Source organism: Oryza glaberrima, chromosome 12, assembly GCF_000147395.1.
Source record: "Oryza glaberrima chromosome 12, OglaRS2, whole genome shotgun sequence".
Classification (NCBI taxonomy): domain Eukaryota; kingdom Viridiplantae; phylum Streptophyta; class Magnoliopsida; order Poales; family Poaceae; genus Oryza; species Oryza glaberrima.
In genome coordinates this window covers 19,225,739-19,250,703 of record NC_068337.1, presented here as the reverse complement: position 1 = coordinate 19,250,703, position 24,965 = coordinate 19,225,739, and the positions used below count along the sequence as shown (strand labels likewise).

Below are 24,965 nucleotides of genomic sequence, written 5' to 3'. Positions count from 1 at the left end.
TCATGAGCAAACTGTTCTAAATTCATCAACTGCACACAAAATCTCAGCCAAATTACAAATCTGTATCAGTTCATGTAACAGAATGGTTAACCGAACCCTGTTATTACATATACACTCCACTCCTGTAACAAATTGATGTACAAGACGATGTTACAAACACACAACCACTATTATTCCAGAGATGTAAACATATGAACTAAACACACTTTGCTCTTTGTTGCTTACTATGGATTAAACAGGAGGGTTCTTTGGCGTTCCCGCTCTTCCTTCCATCTGCAACCGTTGTTTGAGATGGAACACTTCAACCTGATCAAAGCACGATCAGAATGTCAGGTGAGTTTTCTTGTGTTGCATGCATGAACAATAATTTGTGCTGATGAAGAAAACTTAAGTGCCAGTAATTATTGTTCATTATCCAAATTGTTTGACATGCCTTGAGAAATAGAAAGTCATAAGTCTGTAGCTTGACATTTTTCAATTAAATTTACCGATAACTTCACAACTTTAATGCATCACAACTTAGAAAGAAAAGCAAGCAATATTGAATAAAGGGACAGTAATGCATCACTCAAAATTTAAATACCTGGAGCTGGAATGCCCTCGACTGTTCTCCCGCTAAAACTCGGCGGGTCGAATGGAGTTCCTACATGGATGAAGTTCAGTCAGTACAGCTATGCAAAGCATGCAGCTAAATTATTTCATATTAAACAATCAAAATGAGCACTTCTTGCCTTTTGAGTCTCATCTGTAATGGCCTTCAAGAATGCCACTTCACGTTCCAGACGCACATTATCGGCATGAACGGTGTTCGAGAGGTTGTTTGACTCCTCTTGTGCCAACTCTAAGCCTGCTATCTTCTCCTTCAGCATCTCAGCTTCTTTTTCCTTATTGGCAAGCCTCCTTTCCAGCTGCTCCCTGCTGTTGATGACCGACGATAAATTCTTCTCCGCCTGTTCTTTTCTCACCAAGGCAGTCGCAAGCTGGTCTTCAAGTGCAGAGCTTCTTTTGATCAAGTCTGCTATTTTTGTATTGTATAGATGACTAATGTCTGAAGAGCATCTTGCTATCCTTCTTGCACTTGATCCCGTGGTCTCCAGATTTTCTTCCTTGCTGGATAAAATTCTGGCCATGTCAATCTGAGCATCAGTTCCAGTTCTCTTGCTTCGATACTCTTTTGGCTGTAAGTTACAAAATCTGTTATGCAGGGGAAGAGATAATATACTTTTCTATTGAACTGAATTGAAGGTGCAGCACTTACAGTGCTTGCTTGACATGAAGAACAATCATCAGTGTCATCGTACTTGTCATCGTCGATCGGTTTCTGCAGTTTTTGGGCTAAACTGCACGCTTCTGATTGATGGAACTGCCTGTGGAGTGAAGCGCCCAAATTTGGATTCTGTAACAATGGCTCAGAGAGTAATTCCCTTCTAGGTGGGTGTTCTACCGTAGAAGCGAGACTGTGCCTTGCAACAGAACTATTGGAATACAAAGGAGCACAGTTGTTAAGATGGCCGGCAAGCTCCTTGGTGCTCGGAGAGTATTCATATAGTAAAGGATCTACATCTGGTGCAGACCGCCTGCTAAAAGAATGTTCATTTTGCAGTACCACCAATATTTCAACCTGCAGATAGTCTCACATATTCAGCTGCTGGCGCATTTCAAGTAGAAACAAAACTACCATGTCTGAAGAACGAATTATGTTAAGAAGTAAATGTCAGAATCTGACAGTAACAAAGTTATTTGTTGAGTTTTTAATACCTTGAGCAAAAGTACATTTTGACCATTTTTTTATTCAAATTTAGGATTCAACTCTTTAACTAAATACAAGGAAATGCTCTTATGTAAAGTGTTGATATTTCACCTTGTCGGATGGCTCCTTTCTGTTTCCTCCAAAAGCAACAAGAACAATTTTGTCCCTGTGGTACAAAGGAACCATACTGAAATCCTGCATGATTTTTTTTACTTATTCAGCAAAAAGATGAAATGAGATAACATGGCAACTAGTGCGAATATGAGATGATAAGTTCACTTTGGCCATGAAGAAAAATACATTAAGTTTTTCTTTGGAATATAATCACTATTATGAGAAAAGTTCTGATATTAACAGATGCATTTTTCCACTGATTTAGTAAAATTATATTTATTTCCATAACAAGAGTGTCAAGATTGAAAAGAACTTACTTTCTTTGTAGCAATCGAGGAACTAGGGGGTACTACACATACCGACCACTTATATTCTACAACATCAAAAGCCCAGGTTTCTGCATGCCCTGAGAATTCGATATTTTTTGTTACAAACTGCTATAATCAAGATAAACCATTCTTGTGAAAGTGTGATTTCTCAGAGACAAACTGAAATAGACCTCATTTCCAATTCTATTTCCATAAGTTGAGAGCTTGAAACATACGTTTTTTCTTGCTTCCACCGCCAGCAATGTACCACTTAGTTCCACATAGAACTCCACTGCAACCGGCTCGAGGTGTTGGATGAGGACCATGGATTTTCACTCTTGACCATACCATCTAACAAGAAGATAACTATGTAAGGAAAATCTACTTTAGCAATACTTTGTGAGATACAAGAAATCTCATACAACTTACTGTCTCAAAATCCAAAGAAAACAGATCATTCAGGGTCTTGGATTTTGAGTGGCCTCCAAAAATCAGAAGGATCCTATCTTCATATAGTGCAGCTACATGATTGGATCTTGGAGAAGGTCCAGAGCCTCTACAGTTTTGAGGTTCAATTAATATAAAGAATGCAAATTTAATTGAAACAACAATTCTGAAACTTGATATTTGTAAATCAGGACAGTTGGGAGTTAGGACACAAATAGATTGTTAGCTACTACGAGCCTTTTACGTTTTAAAATCTATAAATCCTTCCTTTTCCTGCAATGCGCCAATGCTTGGTTCCTTGGAAGAATGACTTACTTGTAGTTCAAAGGTAGCCATGTTGATGACTTCAGGTCGAACATGTGAAGGTCGTGTCGTTTCTTTCCTTTTGTGTCCTCACCACCAAAAAGTATCAATGTAGCACCTGCTCTGGTCACCGTGTGGCCACTCCGAGCTGCCTACAAACAGTACCACAAGATAATTCTGTTAGTTCATGAGAACGTTTGAATAAAATGTAGTTCTTGATGTTTCTCATAACTTACAGGGATATCACCCTTGGCTTCCATAAGTGACCAAACCTCTGTTTCCATATTGAAAGTCCACACTGCAGCAAGCCAAAGGAAATGTAACATATCTGGAAGTGGCCAATATTGCAGAACCAAGTAGTATGATCAAACCTGCTAAACGATCGGATGCAGGTTCAGTTTTACCGCCAACAAGAATAACACTGTTCCCCCATTGGACCTAGACATCAAAAGAAGCAAGTGGTTCTTGCTATATAAGTCCCATGTATAAATATTTCTTCTGTCCCTAGTTCCACTACTAAAAGAAGTAAAAAAGGTGAGAGGAGAGGTATCCTTATAACTTGAAAAGACTGATCAAAACAAAGAAGTAGAGTGACCTTTGCATACCAACAGCAGTGAGATACAAGAGATATACCAGACAATGACCTTTGCAGGCTGGCAACTTTGACGGACGTCTGTTTGGCGATGGACGGACCTTAGGAGCTACAGAGTCCCATGTAAGCTTCTCTAAATTCAATATCTGATGGATACCATAACTGTTAGTGGACAAATAAATGGTAGTGCTCAAGTGAAATTCCCTACCAACACACAAAAGTCAAAATCTCATTACCTTTGTATCATCCAACAATTGATCACCAGAATCGCCACCAAACACTACCATTTTGCTCCCTACAAGGGCTGCTGCATGCTGTTTAAAAACAGGAGTTTGATATGTCATATGTGGAGTTGTGGATAACTGGATATATCAATGAAAGCTGCAGACTTGATCCTAGCTAGAGTTCAGACGTGTACTCACCGCAAAACGCGGTGATGGTCTACTGCCCTCTGTAGAAAGGACAGCCCAGTTCCGTGAGCTAACCAAAGCGCGGTCGTCGAGATCATATGTGTCAGATGAGCAACGGAAGGCGAGATCATCTACACGGCCACTCACTGATGTTGTAATTTGGTCATCCCCCTGAAACAAAGGTGGGTGCTAAACCATCCAAGTGTTGCCAAAATATTGATATCAGTACTAAGACTAGAGACAAGCACTTCAGTTACAAAGGCTCACATTAGGCAGGCTGAGGTGCTTCACAAGCCCTGAAGGACTCTTAGAGCTGTCCAAAGGATCTGTTGAGTGCCCTTTCGATCTATAAGAACAATAAATTCATGAAAGATTATTCTAAAAGGAAAGGCAATCATGAAAACGAGGTAACAACAAATCAATTGTGTAAATATGATTTAGCACCAAAATGTAACAAGGAAATTTGACTGTAAAAAAAAAGAGAGACTTAAATAGCATATGACGAAATCACTGAAACCGGTAGGTTAACTGGGTTTCGTAAAGCTAACCGGCTCCGCAAATTTACAATGGATCTATAGGACTTGCTGTATCAGCATTACCATTCTGAACATAGCAAGTTTACCAAAAGAAAGCATTCTTCACCAGCAATGTTCCTGGACCACACTTACAACATTAAACCAAGAATAATGTGCAAATGGCCATGAACTAAATCAGGTGAAGGTCCTTGATTGATTGCCAAAAATAATAGCTGTACTGAGACCACAAGAAACCGAATAAAAGAATTTTTCCTTTTGGATCGAAAGTAACAAAATTGGGAGAGTACAATCTAATCTATCCACCAGATTCCCATCACAGTAAGCCACCTCATGTAAGCACAGTAAATTTTGAACTACCAAACAACAAAATAGCTCGCTTTGGATCAAAAGTACCAAATTGGTGAAATCCATGGAACAAATTTTTCACCTTCCGATCCTCATCCGGCTCCTCGAGAACCCGAACATATTCGGCATTAGCCGTGTTTCCTCCCCCCAAATTCTTCTCAGAACCAAGCCACCTGACTGCACATTGTTGATTTGTTCTCTGAGCTGCAATGTGCAAACGGGTCAATGCAATAATTTACAGTAAATAAATAGTAAACAGCACATTGACTGGACTGGAGTAGTTGGGCTTGACCACACCAAATCGTGCCGGAAAAAAAGGGGGACTAAGACGCCAATAAAAATGTTGAGCAAAATGCGGGCGTTTCGATTTGGGGCAAGAACAAGAAACCGCCCCACAAAAATGAAGTAAAATAGAATCGATTGTTTTCCATTGGGAAATCCAAGAAAGCAGAGAGGCAGGCAAGGCGAGAAGGAGAATGCAGTCAGAAAATGCAGGATATATGCTTCTCTCTCCAGAAACACCACAGCAACAGGAGATGCTGACCTCACCAGGAAGAAGAAAGAAGAAAGAGCTCGACCTCGGATTCATCGAGAACCACAGCGAAAAAGAAAGAAAGAAAGAACAGAGAAAGAATCAGCAGCAGATAAAAGAATGGATATCATACCAAGAAAGAATCAGCAACCTCCGACGGGAGAAGGCCTCCGGTGAAGCCGCTGCTCTGCTCTGCTCTCTCTCACTCACTCACTCACACACACACACACACACACGGACTCAGTCTCGGTGTCTCGGTCTCGGGGAGAGGAGAGGAGAGTAGAGGTGAAAAGGGGGGTTGCTGAAAGCCAGAAAGGTGCGTGATCTACAGAGACGGCAGCTCAGCTGCAGCTGCAGGACAAATGGTAGGTGGAACGGAATGGAATTGATAGGTTTTTTTTTTCCCCTTCGTCCACTTTACTGTTCACTTGTGAATTTTAGAGTACTGGCATGGACATAACCGGTGAAATGATGGAAATTCCGGATCGATCGAAGCGTAGTTTTTCATATAAAAGACATCGTCTTTTTTTTCATCGTATTAACGTTGAGATTGAGTACTATAAATCATAAACATGGTCAATTACCGATCGATCGAGGGTCGTTTCTGTAGAGATGCTAACCGATTCCGACCGCTTCTTACCATTTTAACCCCTAAAGGGTGTTGTTTGAGCAGCTTAAAATTCTAAGAAACAACTAATCAATAGATTGGAGAATCTGAAGAAACCAGAGCTTCTAGATTTTGTAACTACAGATTCTCAGAATTTAGATGAGAAGCTAAAGTAAGATATTTTTTATTTTGGGAGAAAATGTAGTGGTTATAAACTCCCTCAAACAAACCCAAAATGTGGGTTTGTTTGTTATCGGTGAAGAGAGAAAATAGACCGAGAATTTATATTTTGGGACTAATTTTATGCGATGCCCCCAACGTAAGAAGATGACAGATAAAATGTGTTTTTAGAGATATATGCATTATTATTTTTGTTTTTCTTTTGTCCTGAGCATTTTCCTTCACCGTTGGATGAGCGGCCGAAGGTCCTGGATGCGTGACAGCTGTCTAGGTTGGGCAACCTAGTGTGAATATAATTGTCTACTTTTAAGTGTTTTGCAATGAAAACAACTAACCTTAGAGGCCGTGAGAAAATGGAATTAAAATTTGCCAATGGAGTACTACTAATTGTTTTCTCATTAAACTTGCAGCTGCGCTACGTTTTCTTAAACAAAGAATCAAAGCCCTTTTATAAAGAAAATCTTTAGCAGAAATTTTAGCGTGAAATTTGTGGAAATATAGTTTTGATTTTGTTGTTGAGAGGGAGTGTTAGAGGCTGTGATAAATCAGGTTAAATTTGTGAACGGAGGGAGTAATTTCTTTCCATTAAACTGAAAATCACACGACGTAATTTTAGGCCACGGGACTTTTTAGAGAGTAAATCTTTAGCAGAATTTTTAAACCCAAATTTGTATGAATAATGAATGTTTTTTTTTTGTTGCTGTTGAAAGCAATATGAGATCGAGTTGTGACAGGCGTGTACGCGGAGCAACACGTAGGGTATGACGCAGCCGACAGCCGCATTCAATCCCATCTGACAATGCACACCCCATCATGGATACTGTAACTAACCGTATTCTTGTCAGGATCTTATGTGCAGATCATACTATTGGAACAGAACCAATTCATTCATAAATTCTCATAATACAGAAATTCTCAAGCTAATCACTCATCCGTTTCATATTATAAGATGGTTTAACTATTTTCTAATCAAATTTAAAGTTTGATTAAATTTGTAGAAAAATTTAGCAACATTACACTGAATATGATTATTTTGTGTTAATAATATTATTATGTTTTTTCTGTAAATTTAATTAAATTTAAAAAGTTTGACTTAAAAAAGTCAAAATATAAAACAGGGGAGTACATATTACTCCCTCAGGATAAATGTGGTTTCATACAATACTCTGAAGCTTTGATGCCACTGTGCCACTAAGGCTGTGTTTGTTTCTAATGATTGGGAGTGCTCCCCAACGGCACGAAAAACGGAGCAGTTTATTAGAGAGTGATTAATTAACGAAAAATAGATTAATATAATTTTTTAAAACAACTTTCCTTTAGAACTTTTATGTAAAATAGACACCATTTAGTAGTTTGAAAAGCGTGCACGCGGAAAACGAGGGATAAGAGTTGGGAACGGCAAGAAACGAACTCAGGCTAACTCACTAAGCATAACTGTTGTATTAGGATAATTGTTAGCAAAGGTTTACAAAGCTTGAAAACTTTTATATAAATGGGAATCTATATTAACCAACAGAGGGACTAATTCAGGTCGTTGAGAGTAAGGTGGTGTTTGAATCTCCTGAAGATGAAGATGAAGATGAAGTGTTTCACGCAAAACGAGGTGGTAATAATGTGTGATTAATTAAGTTTTAATTATTACAAACTTGAAAAATGGATTAATCTGATATTTTAGAACAACTTTCATATAGAAAGTTTTTGCACAAAACGCACCGTTTAGCAGTTTGAAAAGCGTGTCATGAAAATCCAAAATTTCATCCACTCCTTGCAGTGGAAATGAACAAGACCTAAAACTAGCTTTAGATTAATTCTGTGTGAATTTTCACCCAATAAATAAAATTGGGGAATGCCATCCTATAGTCGCAACTTCTAACTTGGCATGATTGGCAGCCTCTAAGGTATAACGAGTAGAATGAAAAGTTTAGTTAGTCTCTTTCACTGAAGTTGTGTATTTAGGAAACCATATGTTTTTATATCATGTAACCAAAATGTTATTTATGCATAACTTTTCTTATGCAATGCCTGCCAAATAGGTTGAAGAGGTGGTTAATAAGGGTAAAATTTAGTGTAGCACATTTAATTAGAACTACTGTAAATTAAAGTATCAAGTAAACGTAAAAAGAAGCAAACATTTCATTAAGGAAAATGGTAAAAGAATTATATGTATACATTATGTTCTCTCTCTTTTTTTTCTTTTTTTTTAATCTTGTAGGGATCGAATGGTACCGTATACGATAGCTGATGAGGGCTAAACTTTGGTCTTCTCCATAGTTTTGAGAGAAACAAATATCCCGTATGATAGTTTTACTAAACTAATTTAGAATAAAACAAAAGAGTAGGGAAACATGAACCACATCATAACAAAAAGAATAAATTAACAAAAAAAAAACCAAAGGATGTTCCATATCAAGCTATAATATCATGTGCTCACACGGGATGTCACATAAGCCAGTGAAACATGATGCATGGGCCCTGAGCCGCCAAACATGACTAACGAACAGTAGTCTGCATCCATCTGCTGTCGCCAACCATGATGTACAGTACACTGTCCACCTACCCGACGCCATCGATCGAAGATCGGACGGCCCACAAGCAGTGGCGAATCTATAATTTTTATATGTGTGATACACTTATATAATTTTTTAAAATACTCTAAATATTAAATGGATATGTGCATCATAATATATTAAAATACTTTTTTTCTTTTTTCAAAAAATTCTTTTCACATATGTGTGTTTGTGTGTGTGTGTGTGTATGTATGTATATATATATATATATATATATATATATATATATATATATATATATATATATATATATATATATATTGGGTTAAGAATTTTTTGATGGCCCAGGACCACCCTTAGATCCGCCTATGCCCATAAGAGCCGAGCCATCCGATTGGTTGATGCAATGCAATATTGCATTGACATATGTAGGGCTCCTCCATATTTATTAGTTGTTTGTTGGCTTGGCTCATCTGAGCTTGAGAGGTTTTTTTTTTGGGGTGTTCATAACTTGAAAGTGAGAGACCATGCATCATGTCCATGCAATGGATATGGATTAGTTATATTATTGCTCTGGTTTTTGGAGTGTGCCATGCCTCCAAGTCACTACCAACTCTCACAAGTCACATGGCCTCCAAGTTTGGGTGGTTTTGTTGGTTTTGCATGTTACTTAATGTATGACAAATTGTATCACCTTAAAAAAAGAGATAGAGAACAAATAGTACCAGCTGCTACCTCCTTTGTTTTTGGCATCTTTTGGACCACTTCATGCTTGGAAGCTTCTAACTTCAGCCAATGTGGCAAATAATGTAATGTATGTGCATTGGATGGAGATGATGCAAGACTGCTGGATTGGATGAAGAGATAGTTTAGTCTCAATTAGCATATACTGTACATTGGTTTGCTAGCTAGCTCTAGCTTATAGATCAACAGAGAGAGGATGGATCATTCAATCACTACAAGGATTATGATTTTTCTTGAGTGGCACAAACCGCCAGGAAAACTCGTGTAGTGAGTAGACAAATATCGTTGATTTATCTGAAAAGCTTGCCAATAGCACCTCCCATTGATTTGAGAATGCTTTCTCCATTATATTTGTGTTTACCGATAAAAAAGTATGAAATATATCAGGGTGAAAATCGAGTCTTTTGTTATTTCACCATGATATATTTTTTGAGTACTTCTCGTTAGTGATATGCCCTAAAGGCAATCATAGAGATGATTGCATCACATACTATATTTACATATTTGTCCGACATTGTTCCTTGAAATAGATAACTCATTATTAGTTAATGAATATGTGATTCTTTCATGAGACTCTTTATGTTGTTTGTTACTATTTCTAAAGGATCCCTGATCAAATATCATATGTGGAACAAATATGTTTAAATGATCAGCACATGTATTAATTGATGATCATGTCTCATAGATCATGGTATAGAGATACCAAATTAATAATGTGGACACATGTTGGTGAACATGTTGTTGGATAGACCCAACATGAGACACTGCAAGAGCCATATGTGTTGTGTCATCAGTGATCTCATTTAGTGTTGGTGTTGAATCCTTAGACCTGAGATTATCATGGTTCCCAACATGTGTAGTAGCTTACTTAAGGACTGCTAAACGCTACTCCGTAATTGGGTAGTTATAAAAGTAGTTTTCGGGTATGCTGTGAAACATGTAGTGAGATATGAATAATCAAGATGGGATTTGCCCCTCCTATGGAGAGATATCTCTGGGCCCCTCGATGTTGTAGATTATGGAAGCGCATGGCCATGCCAAAGGTGATTGAGGAGTCAATCACAAGTTATATAATCTATCAACAGGTTCGAGTGAATGATTGAGCTATTAGAGGATGACACATATCTAGCCTTGAGCTTAATTGATATCGTGAGGCAAAGGGGTTCATACAAGTATACACTAGAGGTTCAGCCGATATGATCTTTATGTATGCCCGGTGGGTCAATACGTTCTGCTAGGGGCCGTTGTTGACGCGTGGACCGAAAAGGAGTTTTCGAATTACAGCCGAGTATACATGAACCTATAGGGTCGCACGCTTAATGGGCCGGAATAAGGGGATAGGATGGAGATCCAATATGAGCTTAATTCGGATAGGGATCCGAATAGGAGTCCTACGGGCCTTGGAGGCCCGAGTGATGGACCCTATATATTCGTGAGGGGTGTGACCGGTGGATGCATTGCATCACGTGAGAAACCCTAGCCGTCACTCCCCTCCCTGAGCAAAACCCTAGCCGCGCGCGGGTGCTAGCACATCTGCGCGTGGTGTTCCGTCCCTGTACGTGTGGATACTGGTGGAGGCACCGCTGGTTTGCGGTGCTAATCGGCATGGGAATACGGCGAGGAGAACGCATGAGGAGAAGAAGGTCGAGCCGGTGCGATCGACTACTTCCTCTACATCGACTCGCGCTACTTCGCGAGAATTCCTTCGACTTCTTAGCGCCTTCCTCCGCTGCGCAGCGCGTCGAGTGGTAACGATCTATGATCTAATACTTGCATGGGTCTTGGTTTACACGATAGAAAATTTTGATTCATGCTATCGTAGCCTACGCGTATCCCAACACTTCTGACTTGTGTTGACTAAAAGAGAGAAAAGTTTTTTTTTTGGGGGGGGGGGGTGGTTAGCTTACAAACAAGATAGTTATTTAATAATGCTAATGTAGAAAGTTGTTGGAGAAATCATACTAGTAATATATATGATCCCTACAATCCAATCAGATTGCCAAGCAAGTTATTCTTCAGTTGGGATTCTTCAGTTGGGCCAGGCCATGCACCCTACCAATTCACACTGGGCTAATTCAAATGGAGTTTGTATGAGTGGGACTTCTTCCTTCAATCTCTCAAGAATATATGTGATGAATAACGGCCCATTTACTTTTCTGCATACATCTACTAAATAGGTTGGAGACAAAAATGGCATGTCACATGGAATCTGATACTATGAGAATTCACGATTAATGATTTTCTAAAATGTGATGGATGAAGCATCTATCATTACTTTTATATGAGTTAGTGGTAGTGGAACCTCTAAAATAGTACTAAAAAAAACAGAGGAAGACACCTCCAACAATCAAATTAATTAACTTGGAATATATATATATATATATATATAACTCAAATTCCTATGCGCGCGCGCGCCCACACACACACACCTGCACTCTAAAAATTTTGATGCGGCAGGGGCTTTGCCTGTGTGGTCTTGTAGTTCATTAATCAACAACAATGGTAAAATTAAAGGAAAGGACTTCTTCTTACAATTGAAATCAGTGAAAAATTAAACATCCTGAATTATTTCGACATTTATTCGGTTGTGTCCTTGCATGCATATAGATCAAAATCATCAAAACAATGGATGATTTGTGTAGCTGGTGACACGAATGGAAATCTATATGCATCTTTACCGTCCATCTCATATACGTACAACCCCAGAAATATAACAAGCTTCGATGGTGAACTTTTCTTACACTATTTCGTTAGTCCACAAAATCATAGCACTTTCAAACACAAATCCAACAGCATCAATTTTTTTATGATAAAACCTAAATATTATATCGAATTAATCGTTAGTCTGAACTCAACATTGGATCGATAACCAAACCGCGTCTTCTATATATTTCTGGATGGAGGGTAGTATATGCAATCTAATTGCAGATATATATGTACGTGTGCATTTGTATATTAGAATATCGCCTTCAAAAAGGGATTCCTACTAGATTTATTTGTTAGATTGCATGGACCCAGCGCCACCCAGTTGCACTCGTTGGAATATTTCAATCGGGTCGAGTTTTCACCTCTTGCCTAGCGGGTTGTGGTTATGTATATATGCTTTAATTTGAATAGCAAATTATATATATGTATTACATATATATATTGTCAGATAAATTCTCAAATTCCATGTATGAGGCACATATATATATGTAGAAACTTTTGCTCAAGAAAGAGACGAATTAACTAGAGTTAGTACAACATATCAGCCACTAGATTGCATCATATATTTGTAAGAGAATGGTATAGATGACACAATTATTTTAGGCGCCGGCATATGTATAATTAAAATGCTTCATTATATTCCCGATCACGAGGTTACAAAACACAGCTCTCATTGGAAAAAAGAGCTGGAGAGGGATAACATTAAAGCCTATTTTACATGTAAAAGACTCGCTATATATATTCCTCGCCCTCATATGTAATTACTACTAGTTAATGCTAGCTAGCGGCAAAACTCACTCACCCTTTATGTATATCAAACTAACAATTAAATATTGGCAGTCCTCAGGTGAGTATAGTCTCTCTTAGATAATCTCTCTTAGATAAGATATATATAGTACTTCTCAGTCACTCGCGTAAGTGGTAAACTCGTATGTGTGCCTTTTTTTTACACACGTGCATGCAATACAAAGGTGCATTGCACATGTGTAAATAACATATATATAATATATATAACGGTAGTAGTAAAAATATACCCCCTCCATCTTAAAATATAAGAATCTAGTACTGGATGAGACGTTAATTTCCTAGTACAACGTATCTGGACGGACTTCCTGTCCAGATACATTATACTATGAAATGTCATATCCGATTCTATATTTTTATATTTTAAGACGAAAGTAGTAGCGATTAAAACAGTGAAGTTTGGAAAGGTTAATTAATTAATTGAGCTTAATTATGATGAGCGATCTAGAGCCAAATGGCGCCGGCGGCCTTGAGCATGGGGACGAGCTTGCCGGCGAGGTGGAGCGACATGACGCGGTCGGTGGAGCCGACGAGCTTGCCGGCGATGAAGACGGCGGGGACGGGCGGGGAGCGGCCGAGGCGGCGGGCGAGGTCGCGCTCCATGTCCCGGCCGTGGAGCGGGTCGCGGTCGAGCTCGTGGACGGCGGCGCCGACGCCGAGGTCGGAGAAGAGGCTCACCACCGTGTGGCACATCGGGCAGTTGCTCGCCGTGAAGATCACCACCGCCTTCTCCGTCGACAGCTTCGCCACCCTCTCCATATCGATCGATCTCCGGCGAAACTAATCAAACAAGCTTAATTAGCTATCTGCTGCTGATCGATCGATTAGTGTATGTGATGATGATGATGATTTGCTGCAGTGATGGATGTTTGTTGTGGCTTGCGATCGAGTGCAGGGTGTACATGGGTTTTTATAGCGTTCGTGCATGAGAGAGAGGAAGAGGAGAATCGTGTACTGTGCAATTGTGCATGAGAGAGAGAGAAATCTAGAGAGAGAAATGTGGTGTGGTGAGGGCATAAGAATCTGTTGGGGGACGTGTGGATCGCACGCTGAAAATGAGCAGTGAAGAGAGAGGCCAACTTTTTCTTTCAATTCGCTCTTTCGGCGTAGGGTTTGCACGTATTGGCCTCTGTCGTTGTCGTCACTATAGCAAAATCATTTTTTCAGACGATGCCAAATAATTTTTCTAGGCAAATAGATCTCTCGGAGCCAAACGGCTGCTTACGAAAATGACAATGGGGTGAGGCTATCGTCCACCTGCAAAGATAGATTTTTGCAGACAGACGGCATGTCCTTGGTACTAATTAATAGTACATGTGTTTGTGTTTGTTTTAATATCATTAAATTGTTGTGTGTTTTAGTTATGGTTTTCTTCCGCGTCAGACACACTTTGCCACCATTTGCCAATAAAAAATATCATACTTGTTTAAATTCAGGTGATCAGTTTTGTTTCATATGAGCAAACCTAAGAAAAATCTTGTTGCATACTTTTGAGTCCCTGACTTATGTATGGGATTTAATTTGTGGGGAAGGAAATTTTGTTCCAACCATGACCCCAACCAATCAGTTGTCAAATAAGTCAGACTTGTTTAAACTTAGGTCCCATTCTTTTCTCCAATAAGACTTAGATTAAAATTAAGATTTTCGTGGCACGCTTTTCAAACTACTAAACGGTGTGTTTCGTGCGAAAACTTTCTATATGAAAGTTGCTCTCAAATATTATATTAATATATTTTTCAAGTTTGTAACAATTAAAACTCAATCAATCATATGTTAATACCATCTCATTTTGCGTAAAAAACTCAATCTTCATCTTCGTGAGAAGAGAACACCACCTTAGATGTAGCAAATACAGTAAGTGTGGCCGACAACAAAAACATCCCCTTAGTTAATCCTACTATTCCATATTAGTATAAGCCATTTTAGTTTTGTCTGAAGTTTTAATCAAGTTTGTAGGATAATATATCAACATCCACGTTAACAAATAAATACACTATGAAGATATATTTTGCAGTGGATTAATGAAACTAATTTGACTCTTTTTTCAATAAACTCGGTCAAAGTAGTTTGACTTATTTGATCGACTTATCATGAGGAAATTAGAATAACTTACAATCACTGAGAGAGTACTACGAATTGTTCAGGTTAGAGATCGAACATGCGTCGTACCCAATTGGGGAGGAAACTAAAGGAGTGCATATATGCATCGATCGATCTATACTGTCGGCACCACACTCACCACACACCTTGATACCTAAAGCTTAATTATGCCTATGTTCGTCACGCTGTGACAAATTAAAGAATATAGTATCGTTTCAATTATACTTTTCAAAGTTAATAAGGCATAACTTTAATTACCTAGCTAATTATTGAATTAATTAAAAACGTAATATTATGAAAGGTTTTGCTGCATGAAGTAAGGAAAGGGATAAAGGGTTAAAAAAGTTAGTTTGGTGGATTATATGTTTATAGCTTTTGTTTCTCAAGTGTTGTGTATAGAATGGTGCCTAGATAGATGACATGCACTTAATTATATATTACCCAAAAGGAAGGAGCTCCTCTAACTTAAAAGTTAGAGGGCTGATACATGTCCAGGAGCCTCCTCCTACCCAAGAGTCTATGCTAGGCTAAACTGTTGGACTTGGTCTAAGAAAAAAGTGCAGGTATATTTTAAATCAGTAAAAATATTGATCAATTCAGATAAATGATTATGCTAACTACGAGTAGCTAGCTAATAACCTACTCATACAGCTCTATTGTTTGCTTTTACTCCCTCCATCCCATAATTTAAGGGATTTTGAGTTTTTGCTTGTACTGTTTGACCACTCGTCTTATTAAAAAAAATTAGAATTATTATTATTTTTAACTTACTTTATTATCCAAAGTACTTTAAGCACAACTTTTCGTTTTTTTATATTTGCACAAATTTTTTGAATAAGACGAGTGGTCAAATAATACAAACAAAAACTTAAAATCCCTTATATTATAGGACAGAGGGAGTAGCTTATTGGACGCAACCAAAATTTTAAATCTTAATTTTACAGTTGATTTTGTTTGTTTTTTCATCATACATTAATTGTTGTCCAGCATTGTTTTTAAGCTGTAAGAACATAATCTAAAAATTTTACTTATAAAATATTTTTACTGCTAATTAATAGGCATAATATATATGGCTTATAGTTAATTAGGTGTAAGCGAAACAATGGTACTTATTTGGCCTGTACGGCTGTACTTAAACATCGATCAGTTGGCGGCTTGATCTCTACAAATTAAAGAGCAAAGTACATGAAGACCACAGTTTTTCATTATACATGCATATGTGTCCATGTCCATCTGATAAAGTAGGTCGATATGCGCGTACAACCGGATAACGTTTAAAACAACTTTAAATGGGGACTATAGCTAGCAAGATATATGGGGAATATTGGGATATTTTTGGATGCCAACAACTGCAAAAAATTAAAAAATATATGGAATCCCAGCAAAGCTTGAAAGATCCCTACATACGATTATGATAAGGTTTGAATCTGCCATAACTTTTTCAAGACCAGGGCCACATACAAGCATTAGATGCTGATGTATGTGTATCAATTCATCGTGCACATACACGTATGTATACATATGCATGATTGAATGATTTGTTTAACTAGTATGGTGGTCGCGCAGATTTCGTGGCTACTGTCATTACAAATATTATTCTCACATAAAGGCAAATATACTTTGACAATTTATCATGAAAAGTATATGTATGATATATAGAAATAATGTCTATGTCCAAAAAGCAAATGTGATGGAGTATTACTTTAATAATACAATAGATCAGTGACAGTACAGAAACCTTGCAGTAAATTTGTTTATCTTCTTCCCCATCTTTACCTTTAAACTAATATAGTGCCATTTTCTCAGCACCTCTGATCATGACATCTCAATTATGATTTTTTTTTTAGAAAAAAAAGCTAGATACATGTATTATGAACCTCAATAGCATTACTTAAAAAAATAAAATTAAGTATGCTAAGACTGTGTATATTAGTTTAGTTTAATTAGAAATTCTGCCAATTTATCTTATATAATTGTTTTTTTTGTTTCGTTGTGTTTGTCCATTGAAGAAACTAAAGTACAGTAATTGCTATATTTTACAATTTCTGTCACTAACTTAATGCTGGAAAGTTGCCCATTTACATGCATTATTCACTTGGGCAAGCATGTATATTCATGTTGTGTGACCCGATAAGATCGATTTATCAAACGCATACATAACACATACTAACCCCTTCCTAATCAAGTTCCTACTATATATATGTACATCAAACATACTAGCCTATTAAGTCGCACATTCGCACGACTATAGCTTATTTTTCATATATAATATTATAATATTTCATTTGGATATATACTTATTGGTTTTCATGATACATGACGTTTCACGTTTCTCTGACCATAACTGTTGTCTAGAATTTTTTTTGTTTTATCTTCTTTCTTAATTTTATTTGATTGGCCTTCTGTACCAAGGTCCATTCGGCCTAATTGGCCTAATTATTTTGCACTTATCTATATTTGCTCTTACGCTATTTATTTCCAAATATTTAATTTAGCGCAATAGAATAGTATTATATTAGCTTCCAGCCAATTTGTTATAAGGATCGAATAACTGATTCATATGTGTTTGGACATAATTTGAATTGGAATTGTGGCATACATTCGTATATTCAGTACTCCCATTTTGAATTGTTGCACGTGTAGAAGCATTAAAAGATGTAGTAGAAATCATTTTGAATGGTTGCGCCGTGTAGAAGCATTAAAAGGTATGTAGGCCGTGTTTAATTAGTTCCTTTTCAAAAAAAAAAAAATTAAGTATACGGACACACATTTGAAATATTAAACATAGACCAATAACAAAACAAATTACATATTCTGCCTGTAAACTGCGAGACAAATCTATTAAGCCTAATTAATTCATCATTAACAAATGTTTACTGTAGCACCACATTGTCAAATTAGGCTCAAAAGATTCGTCTCGAAATTTACATGAAAACTATGTAATTGGTTTTTTTTCGTCCACATTTAATGCTCCATGCATGTGTCCAAACATTTAATGTGACAGAATTTTTAGAAGTTTGAAGGGAACTAAACATAGCCGTAGTAGAAATTGCTGGTTTCAGCAAAAAGGAAAGAGCAAGTAAAGAGTACCTTTGTCAGTTAGGAGTACGATATAACTCAAGCGAAAAACTTCCATGCCATTTGGCACAAATTTGCTAGGCTTAATTAGATCAACATAGATTGTTTTAAATACTTTTATTTAGAGGAGATATAGGATAAAGAATATTGATAGGGGCTGAAGTGCAAAAATGGAATAGGCATCACCCTTTTTCCATGAGAGATTCTACTCAGTACCACTGAGTTTGGCGCAGTCCAACAATATACTGCTGACTTTATCGACATCCATAATATACCATCGTCTTTCCATTAATATCTACGATTTACTATCACAGCCACAGATGGTTAGTTTGCATTGAGGAAAAGACAAATATGCCCTTAGGAACATGAAGACCAATGGCACTGAGACCAAGACCAGTGACACTGAGACCATACCTTGTGGGGCGATATTTCCCCTTGGTTGTGACACGGCGGCGCTAACAACGATAGCAGCGCCAGCAGCAACTCTCCAACAGGGGCATCGTCTCCCGTCGGTTGCGATGGCGGTACTGACGACGACGACGACTCTTCAGCAGGAGCGCCATCTCCCGTTGGTTGCAACGGCGGCGCTGATGACAACATGACTTCAGCAGGGGTGTCGTCTCCTATTTGGGCTGGCGCCGGTGTTGGGGATGGTAATCGGGCTGCCGCTTGGGATGGTGGTCGGGCTAGTGCTAGGGATGGTAGCGCTGGGGATGGCGTGTTGGGGATGGTGGCGCTAGGGATGGCGCGTTGGGGATGGTGGTTGGGCCAGCGCTGAGGAAGGTTGGTGGGGTAGCTGGGTGGAGGGGGGAGGGGCGGGAGGCTCCTCCGGCGAGGGCATACAAGCGGCCGCGGGCGGAGATGCGCGTGGCGGCGCTGGGAAGGGAGGCGGCGTGGTGGTGCTAGGAAGGGCAGCGCTCGAAGAGAAAAAAAGGCACCGAGGCATCGAACGATTCGTGCTAGGGTTAGATGACTCGAATGGTATTTCGGTTATTAAAAAAAAAACTTAACAGTACAAACAGCGCGTAGCTGACAGACCGTGGACACGATGATAAATTGTAGAGATTAAGGGAAAGGCGATGGTATATTATGGACGTCGACAAAGTCAGTGGCATATTGTTGAACCGTGCCCCTAATTCAGTGGTACTAAATAGATTCTCTCTTTTTTCCGTTAAAAGCCACTCTGATCAGTAAAATACTCCTTGTTTCTTTCTTGAGTGCCTTTAGTCGTAGAGCAAAGAGCGAGCTCTTTTCTTGCCCCTATATATCTCTATCCCTTCGTTGTTGGTAGCTACTACTCACTCTTTTCTTTTCTTCTACAGTTCCATTGTTGCTGGCGAGCTCTCCTTGAACTCACTGGTTGGCAGGGAGCTATTTCCAAGCTCGTCGGTTGCCGGGAGTGAGATATGCGTTCCGATGAGCATGTATATTCATGTTGTGTGACCCGATAAGATCGATTTATCAAGTGCATACATAACACATACTAACCCCTTCCTAATCAAGTTCCTACTATATGTACATCAATACATATATGAGAGTCCAAGATTTTCTTTATTAAAATGACACATTGGCATATTATAGATTCTTTCCGGCCATTTTATAATTGATTTAATTGTTATTAATGTTCAGTTTCGAATCTTTGACCAACAGTATATATATAGTGTGAACGTATTAAATTTTATGCAATTAATATAATCAATGTTGATTATATTTCTAGTACTATAGTATCGAATTGTTATTTCTGAAAAAAGAACTCTTCGGATAATATTTATTTTTAATCTAAAGATATTTCTAACTTGTATTTCTACGTGGACTCTTTCTCTCAATATTATTTATTTATTAAATTTTAAATTTATATATTCTATATTGTAATTTTAATTACATCGATTCTTATTTCAATATTATTTTATTTGTAATCCAAATTTAAGATATTTTAACTTATATTTCTGCGTACGTGGACTCTTTCATTTAATATTATTTATCTTTTAAATTCTAATTTCATATATTTCTAAATTATATTTCTGTACGAACTCTTCTCTCAATACTATTTAATTTTTAATCCGAATTTTAGATATTTCTAAATTATATTTCTACATGGGTTATTCTTTTAATTTTATTTATCTATTATTCCGAATTTTAGGTATTTTAAATCATATTTCTATGTGGACTCAAAATTTTCTAAAAAATTTTAAGCCGTGAGAGCGAATGTGATGGCTCTTTTTTCTATTAATTTATTAAGATAATAGATTATTGTTCGTATATATATGTTTTCCCCCTTTGTTTTGGATTGAAGTTTTCCCGTTGGTTGTCCCCTGCACATGCGGATCGAAGTTATAACTTTAATGTGTTTAGGTGTTTGATTTTCACACCCATATAAAATGATATTATTATGATTATCACTAGAGAAATACACAAGCCGAATTCTAAATGAACAGTCGAATAAGACTAGGTAAACACAACCAATTTTATTGGCATCGACATGATTTATATAGAACATATGAGGAAAATAGGCGTATGAATGCACATCATTTGTTGAGATCAGGCAATAATATACAGCTACACCCCTGGGACTTGAATCAGGCAAAAAAAAAATCATATGGTGATTTCTTACCCTTTATGTTCTATAGGTTGCAAGGATCAACAACTGTACATTTATAAGCCGTGGTATACAAGACTGATCTGTAATGAGTCCAAACTGACTATACCGGGATTGATATATACGGGAAACACTGACCGATCCCTTCCTGCCTTCCTTGTCATGATCTCCATTGGCACTTGTGTAACCAGACATATATAGGCCTTGTTTAGTTCCAAAGTTTTTTTTCAAACTTTCAACTTTCCATCACATCAAACCTTTCATACACACACAACTTTTCTATTACATCGTACCAATTTCAACCAAACTTTCAAACTTCAGTGTGAACTTTAACTTCTTGTTCTTGCCATCATATATACCTGGTCCTCTGACCACCTAGTCATGAAGAACATGAACAAGCTAGCCATGATCAAACGTTGTTTTTCTCCAAATAAAGGCACAACCTAGAAACGCAACAAATTCTCTTTGAACAAAATGTCCACATAATTGACAATTAATTGTGTGTTCATGCGTGTGGATTACCATATATAAAATTAAATCCAATAGTAAAATTTATTGGGTATTTTGTATGGTCAGTCAAATTAGGGCCATACTATATATATTACTCTTATTGTATGCAGATGAATGCTTTCGCCTTACTATATTACTGCATCCCATCTTTAAAAAAGTGGGGGAAAAAAAACTAAAAAACACATTGATTATATCATTGACAATGATGCCCACTAGGAAGGCCAAAGCACATGGCATCGTTCGTACAATACGTTACACGACACAAGACAAATATGTGCATTGCATCACCGTCGACCTATACCCATCAATCGATTAGTCATCACATGTACAGGTACGGAATAAAATTTGATTCCACAATAAAAATAAAACAAAAGCAAAATAGAAAGTCAAAACTAAAGTGATTCCACAATAGAAGATCGATTGAGCCCTAGCTACCATATAAGAATTGAGCTCTTCATGCTCATAATGTGGCGCCCAACAAGCCACGCCTTTGGATATGTAGCCTGCATATGCTCCATCTATATCACCTATCCATTCCACTGTGGTTTTGGAATCCATCAAAATAAAGTTGTTGATGCAGAAAAACAATAAAAAATAAATGATAAAGTAGCTAGTCACCAAGTGCAAGTAGCTAGAGGGATCTCTCTCTCTCTCTCTCTCTCTCTCTCTCATCCCATCACCATTACCTCACTAGGATAGTGAGTGCATACAGTGTATGTGTGATGCTGCGATCCGAGACCGATCACGATATATTATATCCTATTCATGGATGCTAATCACCTTTATATCTATCTATCACTCTATCTTAGTTGTATGTGTGTACACCCTGATCTCTTGTAAAAGCATACATTTAAATGGATCAAGTAGGAGTTTTGGGGCTTTCCGCACATGCATGAGATCAACTGCAACTTGCTAAATATAATCCAAGCCGCGGTCCATGATGGACTTTAGGCCTAGCTACTTTCATATAATTTAAAACGTGGCTGAGGATAAAAGGGAAATATTGTTAATCTACCAATATGTTGTTTATTATGGTCATAAATAGTAAAAAAAAAAGAATAACTTGTATGTCATAGAAATTTGCTATTAAATTGTCATTTGTTGTCCCATCAAATATATAGATTGGCACTAGGACAATATATAGTAAGTTAACATTGTGACTTTTGAGAATAAGTATATATCTTAACCTGCTCATATATGACATTATGTTTTTGACTAGTTAGTGGCCCGATTAGTTTTTATAGCTACCTGATCATGCACCCAACATATATAAAAGAGACATCTTGCCTTTGAACTTTATTTCCATTTTCAGGATGAACTTTAAGCCTAGATATATGATTAGAAGACTAAAGTAGAGCATGCACATATAGTTAAAACAGATTCTGAACAGATAAATAAATAAATACTACCTTTGTGGATATTAAAGTGGTTCTTTCTTGCTTTGTTCTTGACTATATTACTTTTGCTCACTCCATATTGTAGTACTTCTTTTTTGCTTTGGCTCCTCTTGAGTCTTGACTTTGGTAGAAAGAACAGGGTTCTTTTAATTAAACAAATATATATATCCCCTTCAGTTGTGAAGAGATCGATGTTATAGAATGCCTTTGTAACTGAAAACAAGGAAGAACTACATGCATGGTGCATTACTGATTTCAAAATTATTTTGGAAGGATAACTTGCATTTTGTGAAATATAACTTAACTGCATTTTGTGGTTTTATTAGCTAGGAGCTCTCGTCTTATCTGAACAAATATTGTTATGGCAATATTTATGACAGACAAACGATGGTGCCAGGAATCTTGACAATTATGAGGTCAAATCTTGCATATATACGCATCATGTGAAGCCCAATATATACTGGCCTTTCAGCATGTAATACAGGATGTGCTCATTTCCTCACTATAGCGCGCAGGTTGGAAAAAAAGATGTAGAGCCTTAATTAAGTATCAGAAAAATATTAATATTTGAATTCTCGACTTCCCTACAGAAAATGCAGGTATATATTAATTATAATCGGAACGTGAACACTCGCGCATATGCAATTGTTTAATCGATGCGTATGTATGCAATATTAATTGATTTTGTTTCCACTTTTTTGAACTCTTCTTTACATGTACACATGTTTTCTCCATGCATGTCTATCTTGGCTTTCAACCCACTGCAAGTGATGTATAAAAGCCTGCATAATTCAATTAAATCCCCACTCTACAACAAGATGGTAATATTTGTATATCATCACTACTAAAATCCAATAATTTCTCTATTTATCCCTACCTGGTGTTAACACTAGGCTCTCTAGGGAACAAATTCACGGGAAAATTAATAAAGCGCTTTCTAGGAAATATATATGCATCTCAAGAGGTGTGCAATGTATATATGAACACACACACGCAAACCCTACCCCTATGAGCATCTTCGAAGACTGGGCCGACAAATTTATGAGCATCTTCGAAGACTGGGCCGACAAATCCTGGAGAGATTGACGAAGTCACCACAGGCGCCTCGCTGTCGACGGGTACGTCGCCTACCACTGAAAGCACAACATTGTTAAATCCTGAAAAATTCACTCCCATGGGGAGTTGAACCCAAGACCTCAGAGGCTCTTGTAACCACTAGGTTACAGGCCCTTTCGCGTGTGAGTAATTATTCTGATATATGTATAAGTGTTTGGTTTGATTTTATATACTCGTTTTCTAATCTGTTTTGATTAATATGCAGGATATAACAAATCTTACAAACATAAGAACATGTATAAGTAATGCATGTGATGGTAGTAAAAAATAGATCAACATGTGTGTGCGTGACAATTAATTAAAGGATGATCAATGCAATGCAATGCAAGTTTGTACATATATTTAACATGCAATTATCATTGATTATCAACTCTCATACATAATATGTGTACTCACTACTCGTGGGAAAAAGGGCGAGTACACGTGATACATATACATCGACTGGAACTAAACAGGAACATCAAAAATGAAGTTTACACAAACCACACATATGTAGCATGTGAATCTCACTCGGTGCTCGCAAGCTAATCAACCTTATTATTGTCAGGAGCAGGATTGAAAAAACCTGCCCTAACGCAAAAGTTGCATGCTAGCGCCACATGTTATTGTATGTAAACACACACTTCACGCTCTCCAGATATATACTTTTTTATTTTGTTTTCCTGAATGGTACCATAGTCTAGTCTCTCTCTCTCTCTATCTCACGCATGATGACACGGCCTTGATCTACAGCCAGAGGGCTCCCGCATTCTTGAGCATGGGGATCAGCTCACCTCCAAGGTGGAGGGACATGATCTTGTTGGTTCCCCCAACGAGCTTCCCACCAATGAACACCACCGGCACAGGCGGCCCCCTTCCAAGCAGCTTGAGGAGTGCCCTCTCCATCTCCTTGCCCCTAGGGTCTTGGTCCAGCTCATGCACTAGCGCGTTGACACCGAGATCACAGAAGAGGCGCGTCACGGTGTGGCACATGCAGCATGAGCTCAAGGTGAAGATCACCACCGCACGCTCGGATGCTAGCTTCATCACACGGTCCATTTGTGTTGTCTTTCTAACAGCAAGCTAGGTTTGAAACTTAGTCAAGCAAGCTAGGGAGTGTGCTCTAGTGAGCTTGTGTAGTAGGCTTATAGCACCTGGTTGCTAGTAGATGTGGTAACTTGGGATGGATTGGTACAACAGGGGGTAGCTTCCTTTTATAGAGTTGCAAAAGATGTTGCTAGGGTTTCCTTAACGGGTTTTGGATCCAGCACAAGCAAGAACAAGAAGTGTTTCGAACAGGCCAG

The 24,965-nt window shown here is 37.8% G+C and overlaps 3 protein-coding genes across 4 annotated transcripts; all 3 read right to left on the bottom strand.

Annotated features, from left to right (window-relative positions):
• Positions 1-3: 3 nt before the first annotated feature.
• On the bottom strand, positions 4-5,658 carry LOC127758133 (acyl-CoA-binding domain-containing protein 6-like). Of its 2 annotated transcripts, XM_052283758.1 has the most exons (18): positions 5,471-5,658; positions 4,888-5,009; positions 4,192-4,270; positions 3,937-4,095; positions 3,751-3,828; positions 3,556-3,660; positions 3,294-3,360; positions 3,159-3,220; positions 2,935-3,074; positions 2,602-2,728; positions 2,409-2,523; positions 2,182-2,270; positions 1,862-1,945; positions 1,259-1,621; positions 732-1,178; positions 584-643; positions 226-306; positions 4-122 (listed from the first exon to the last, which is right to left on the bottom strand). In XM_052283758.1, exons 2-17 carry the CDS (start codon positions 4,932-4,934, stop codon positions 232-234), a joined length of 2,097 nt encoding a protein of 698 aa, XP_052139718.1. In that variant the 5' UTR covers positions 4,935-5,009; positions 5,471-5,658; the 3' UTR covers positions 4-122; positions 226-231. The 2 variants fall into 2 exon arrangements, with proteins under 2 accessions (XP_052139718.1, XP_052139716.1); XM_052283756.1 differs by having other exon boundaries at positions 4-306.
• Positions 5,659-12,695: 7,037 nt separating this feature from the next.
• LOC127757666 (glutaredoxin-C15) lies at positions 12,696-13,979 on the bottom strand. The gene has a single exon (XM_052283233.1). It carries the CDS (start codon positions 13,642-13,644, stop codon positions 13,330-13,332), a length of 315 nt encoding a protein of 104 aa, XP_052139193.1. The 5' UTR covers positions 13,645-13,979; the 3' UTR covers positions 12,696-13,329.
• A 10,429-nt stretch (positions 13,980-24,408) lies between these two features.
• LOC127756365 (putative glutaredoxin-C14) lies at positions 24,409-24,720 on the bottom strand. The gene has a single exon (XM_052281717.1). It carries the CDS (start codon positions 24,718-24,720, stop codon positions 24,409-24,411), a length of 312 nt encoding a protein of 103 aa, XP_052137677.1.
• Between the last annotated feature and the right edge of the window lie 245 nt (positions 24,721-24,965).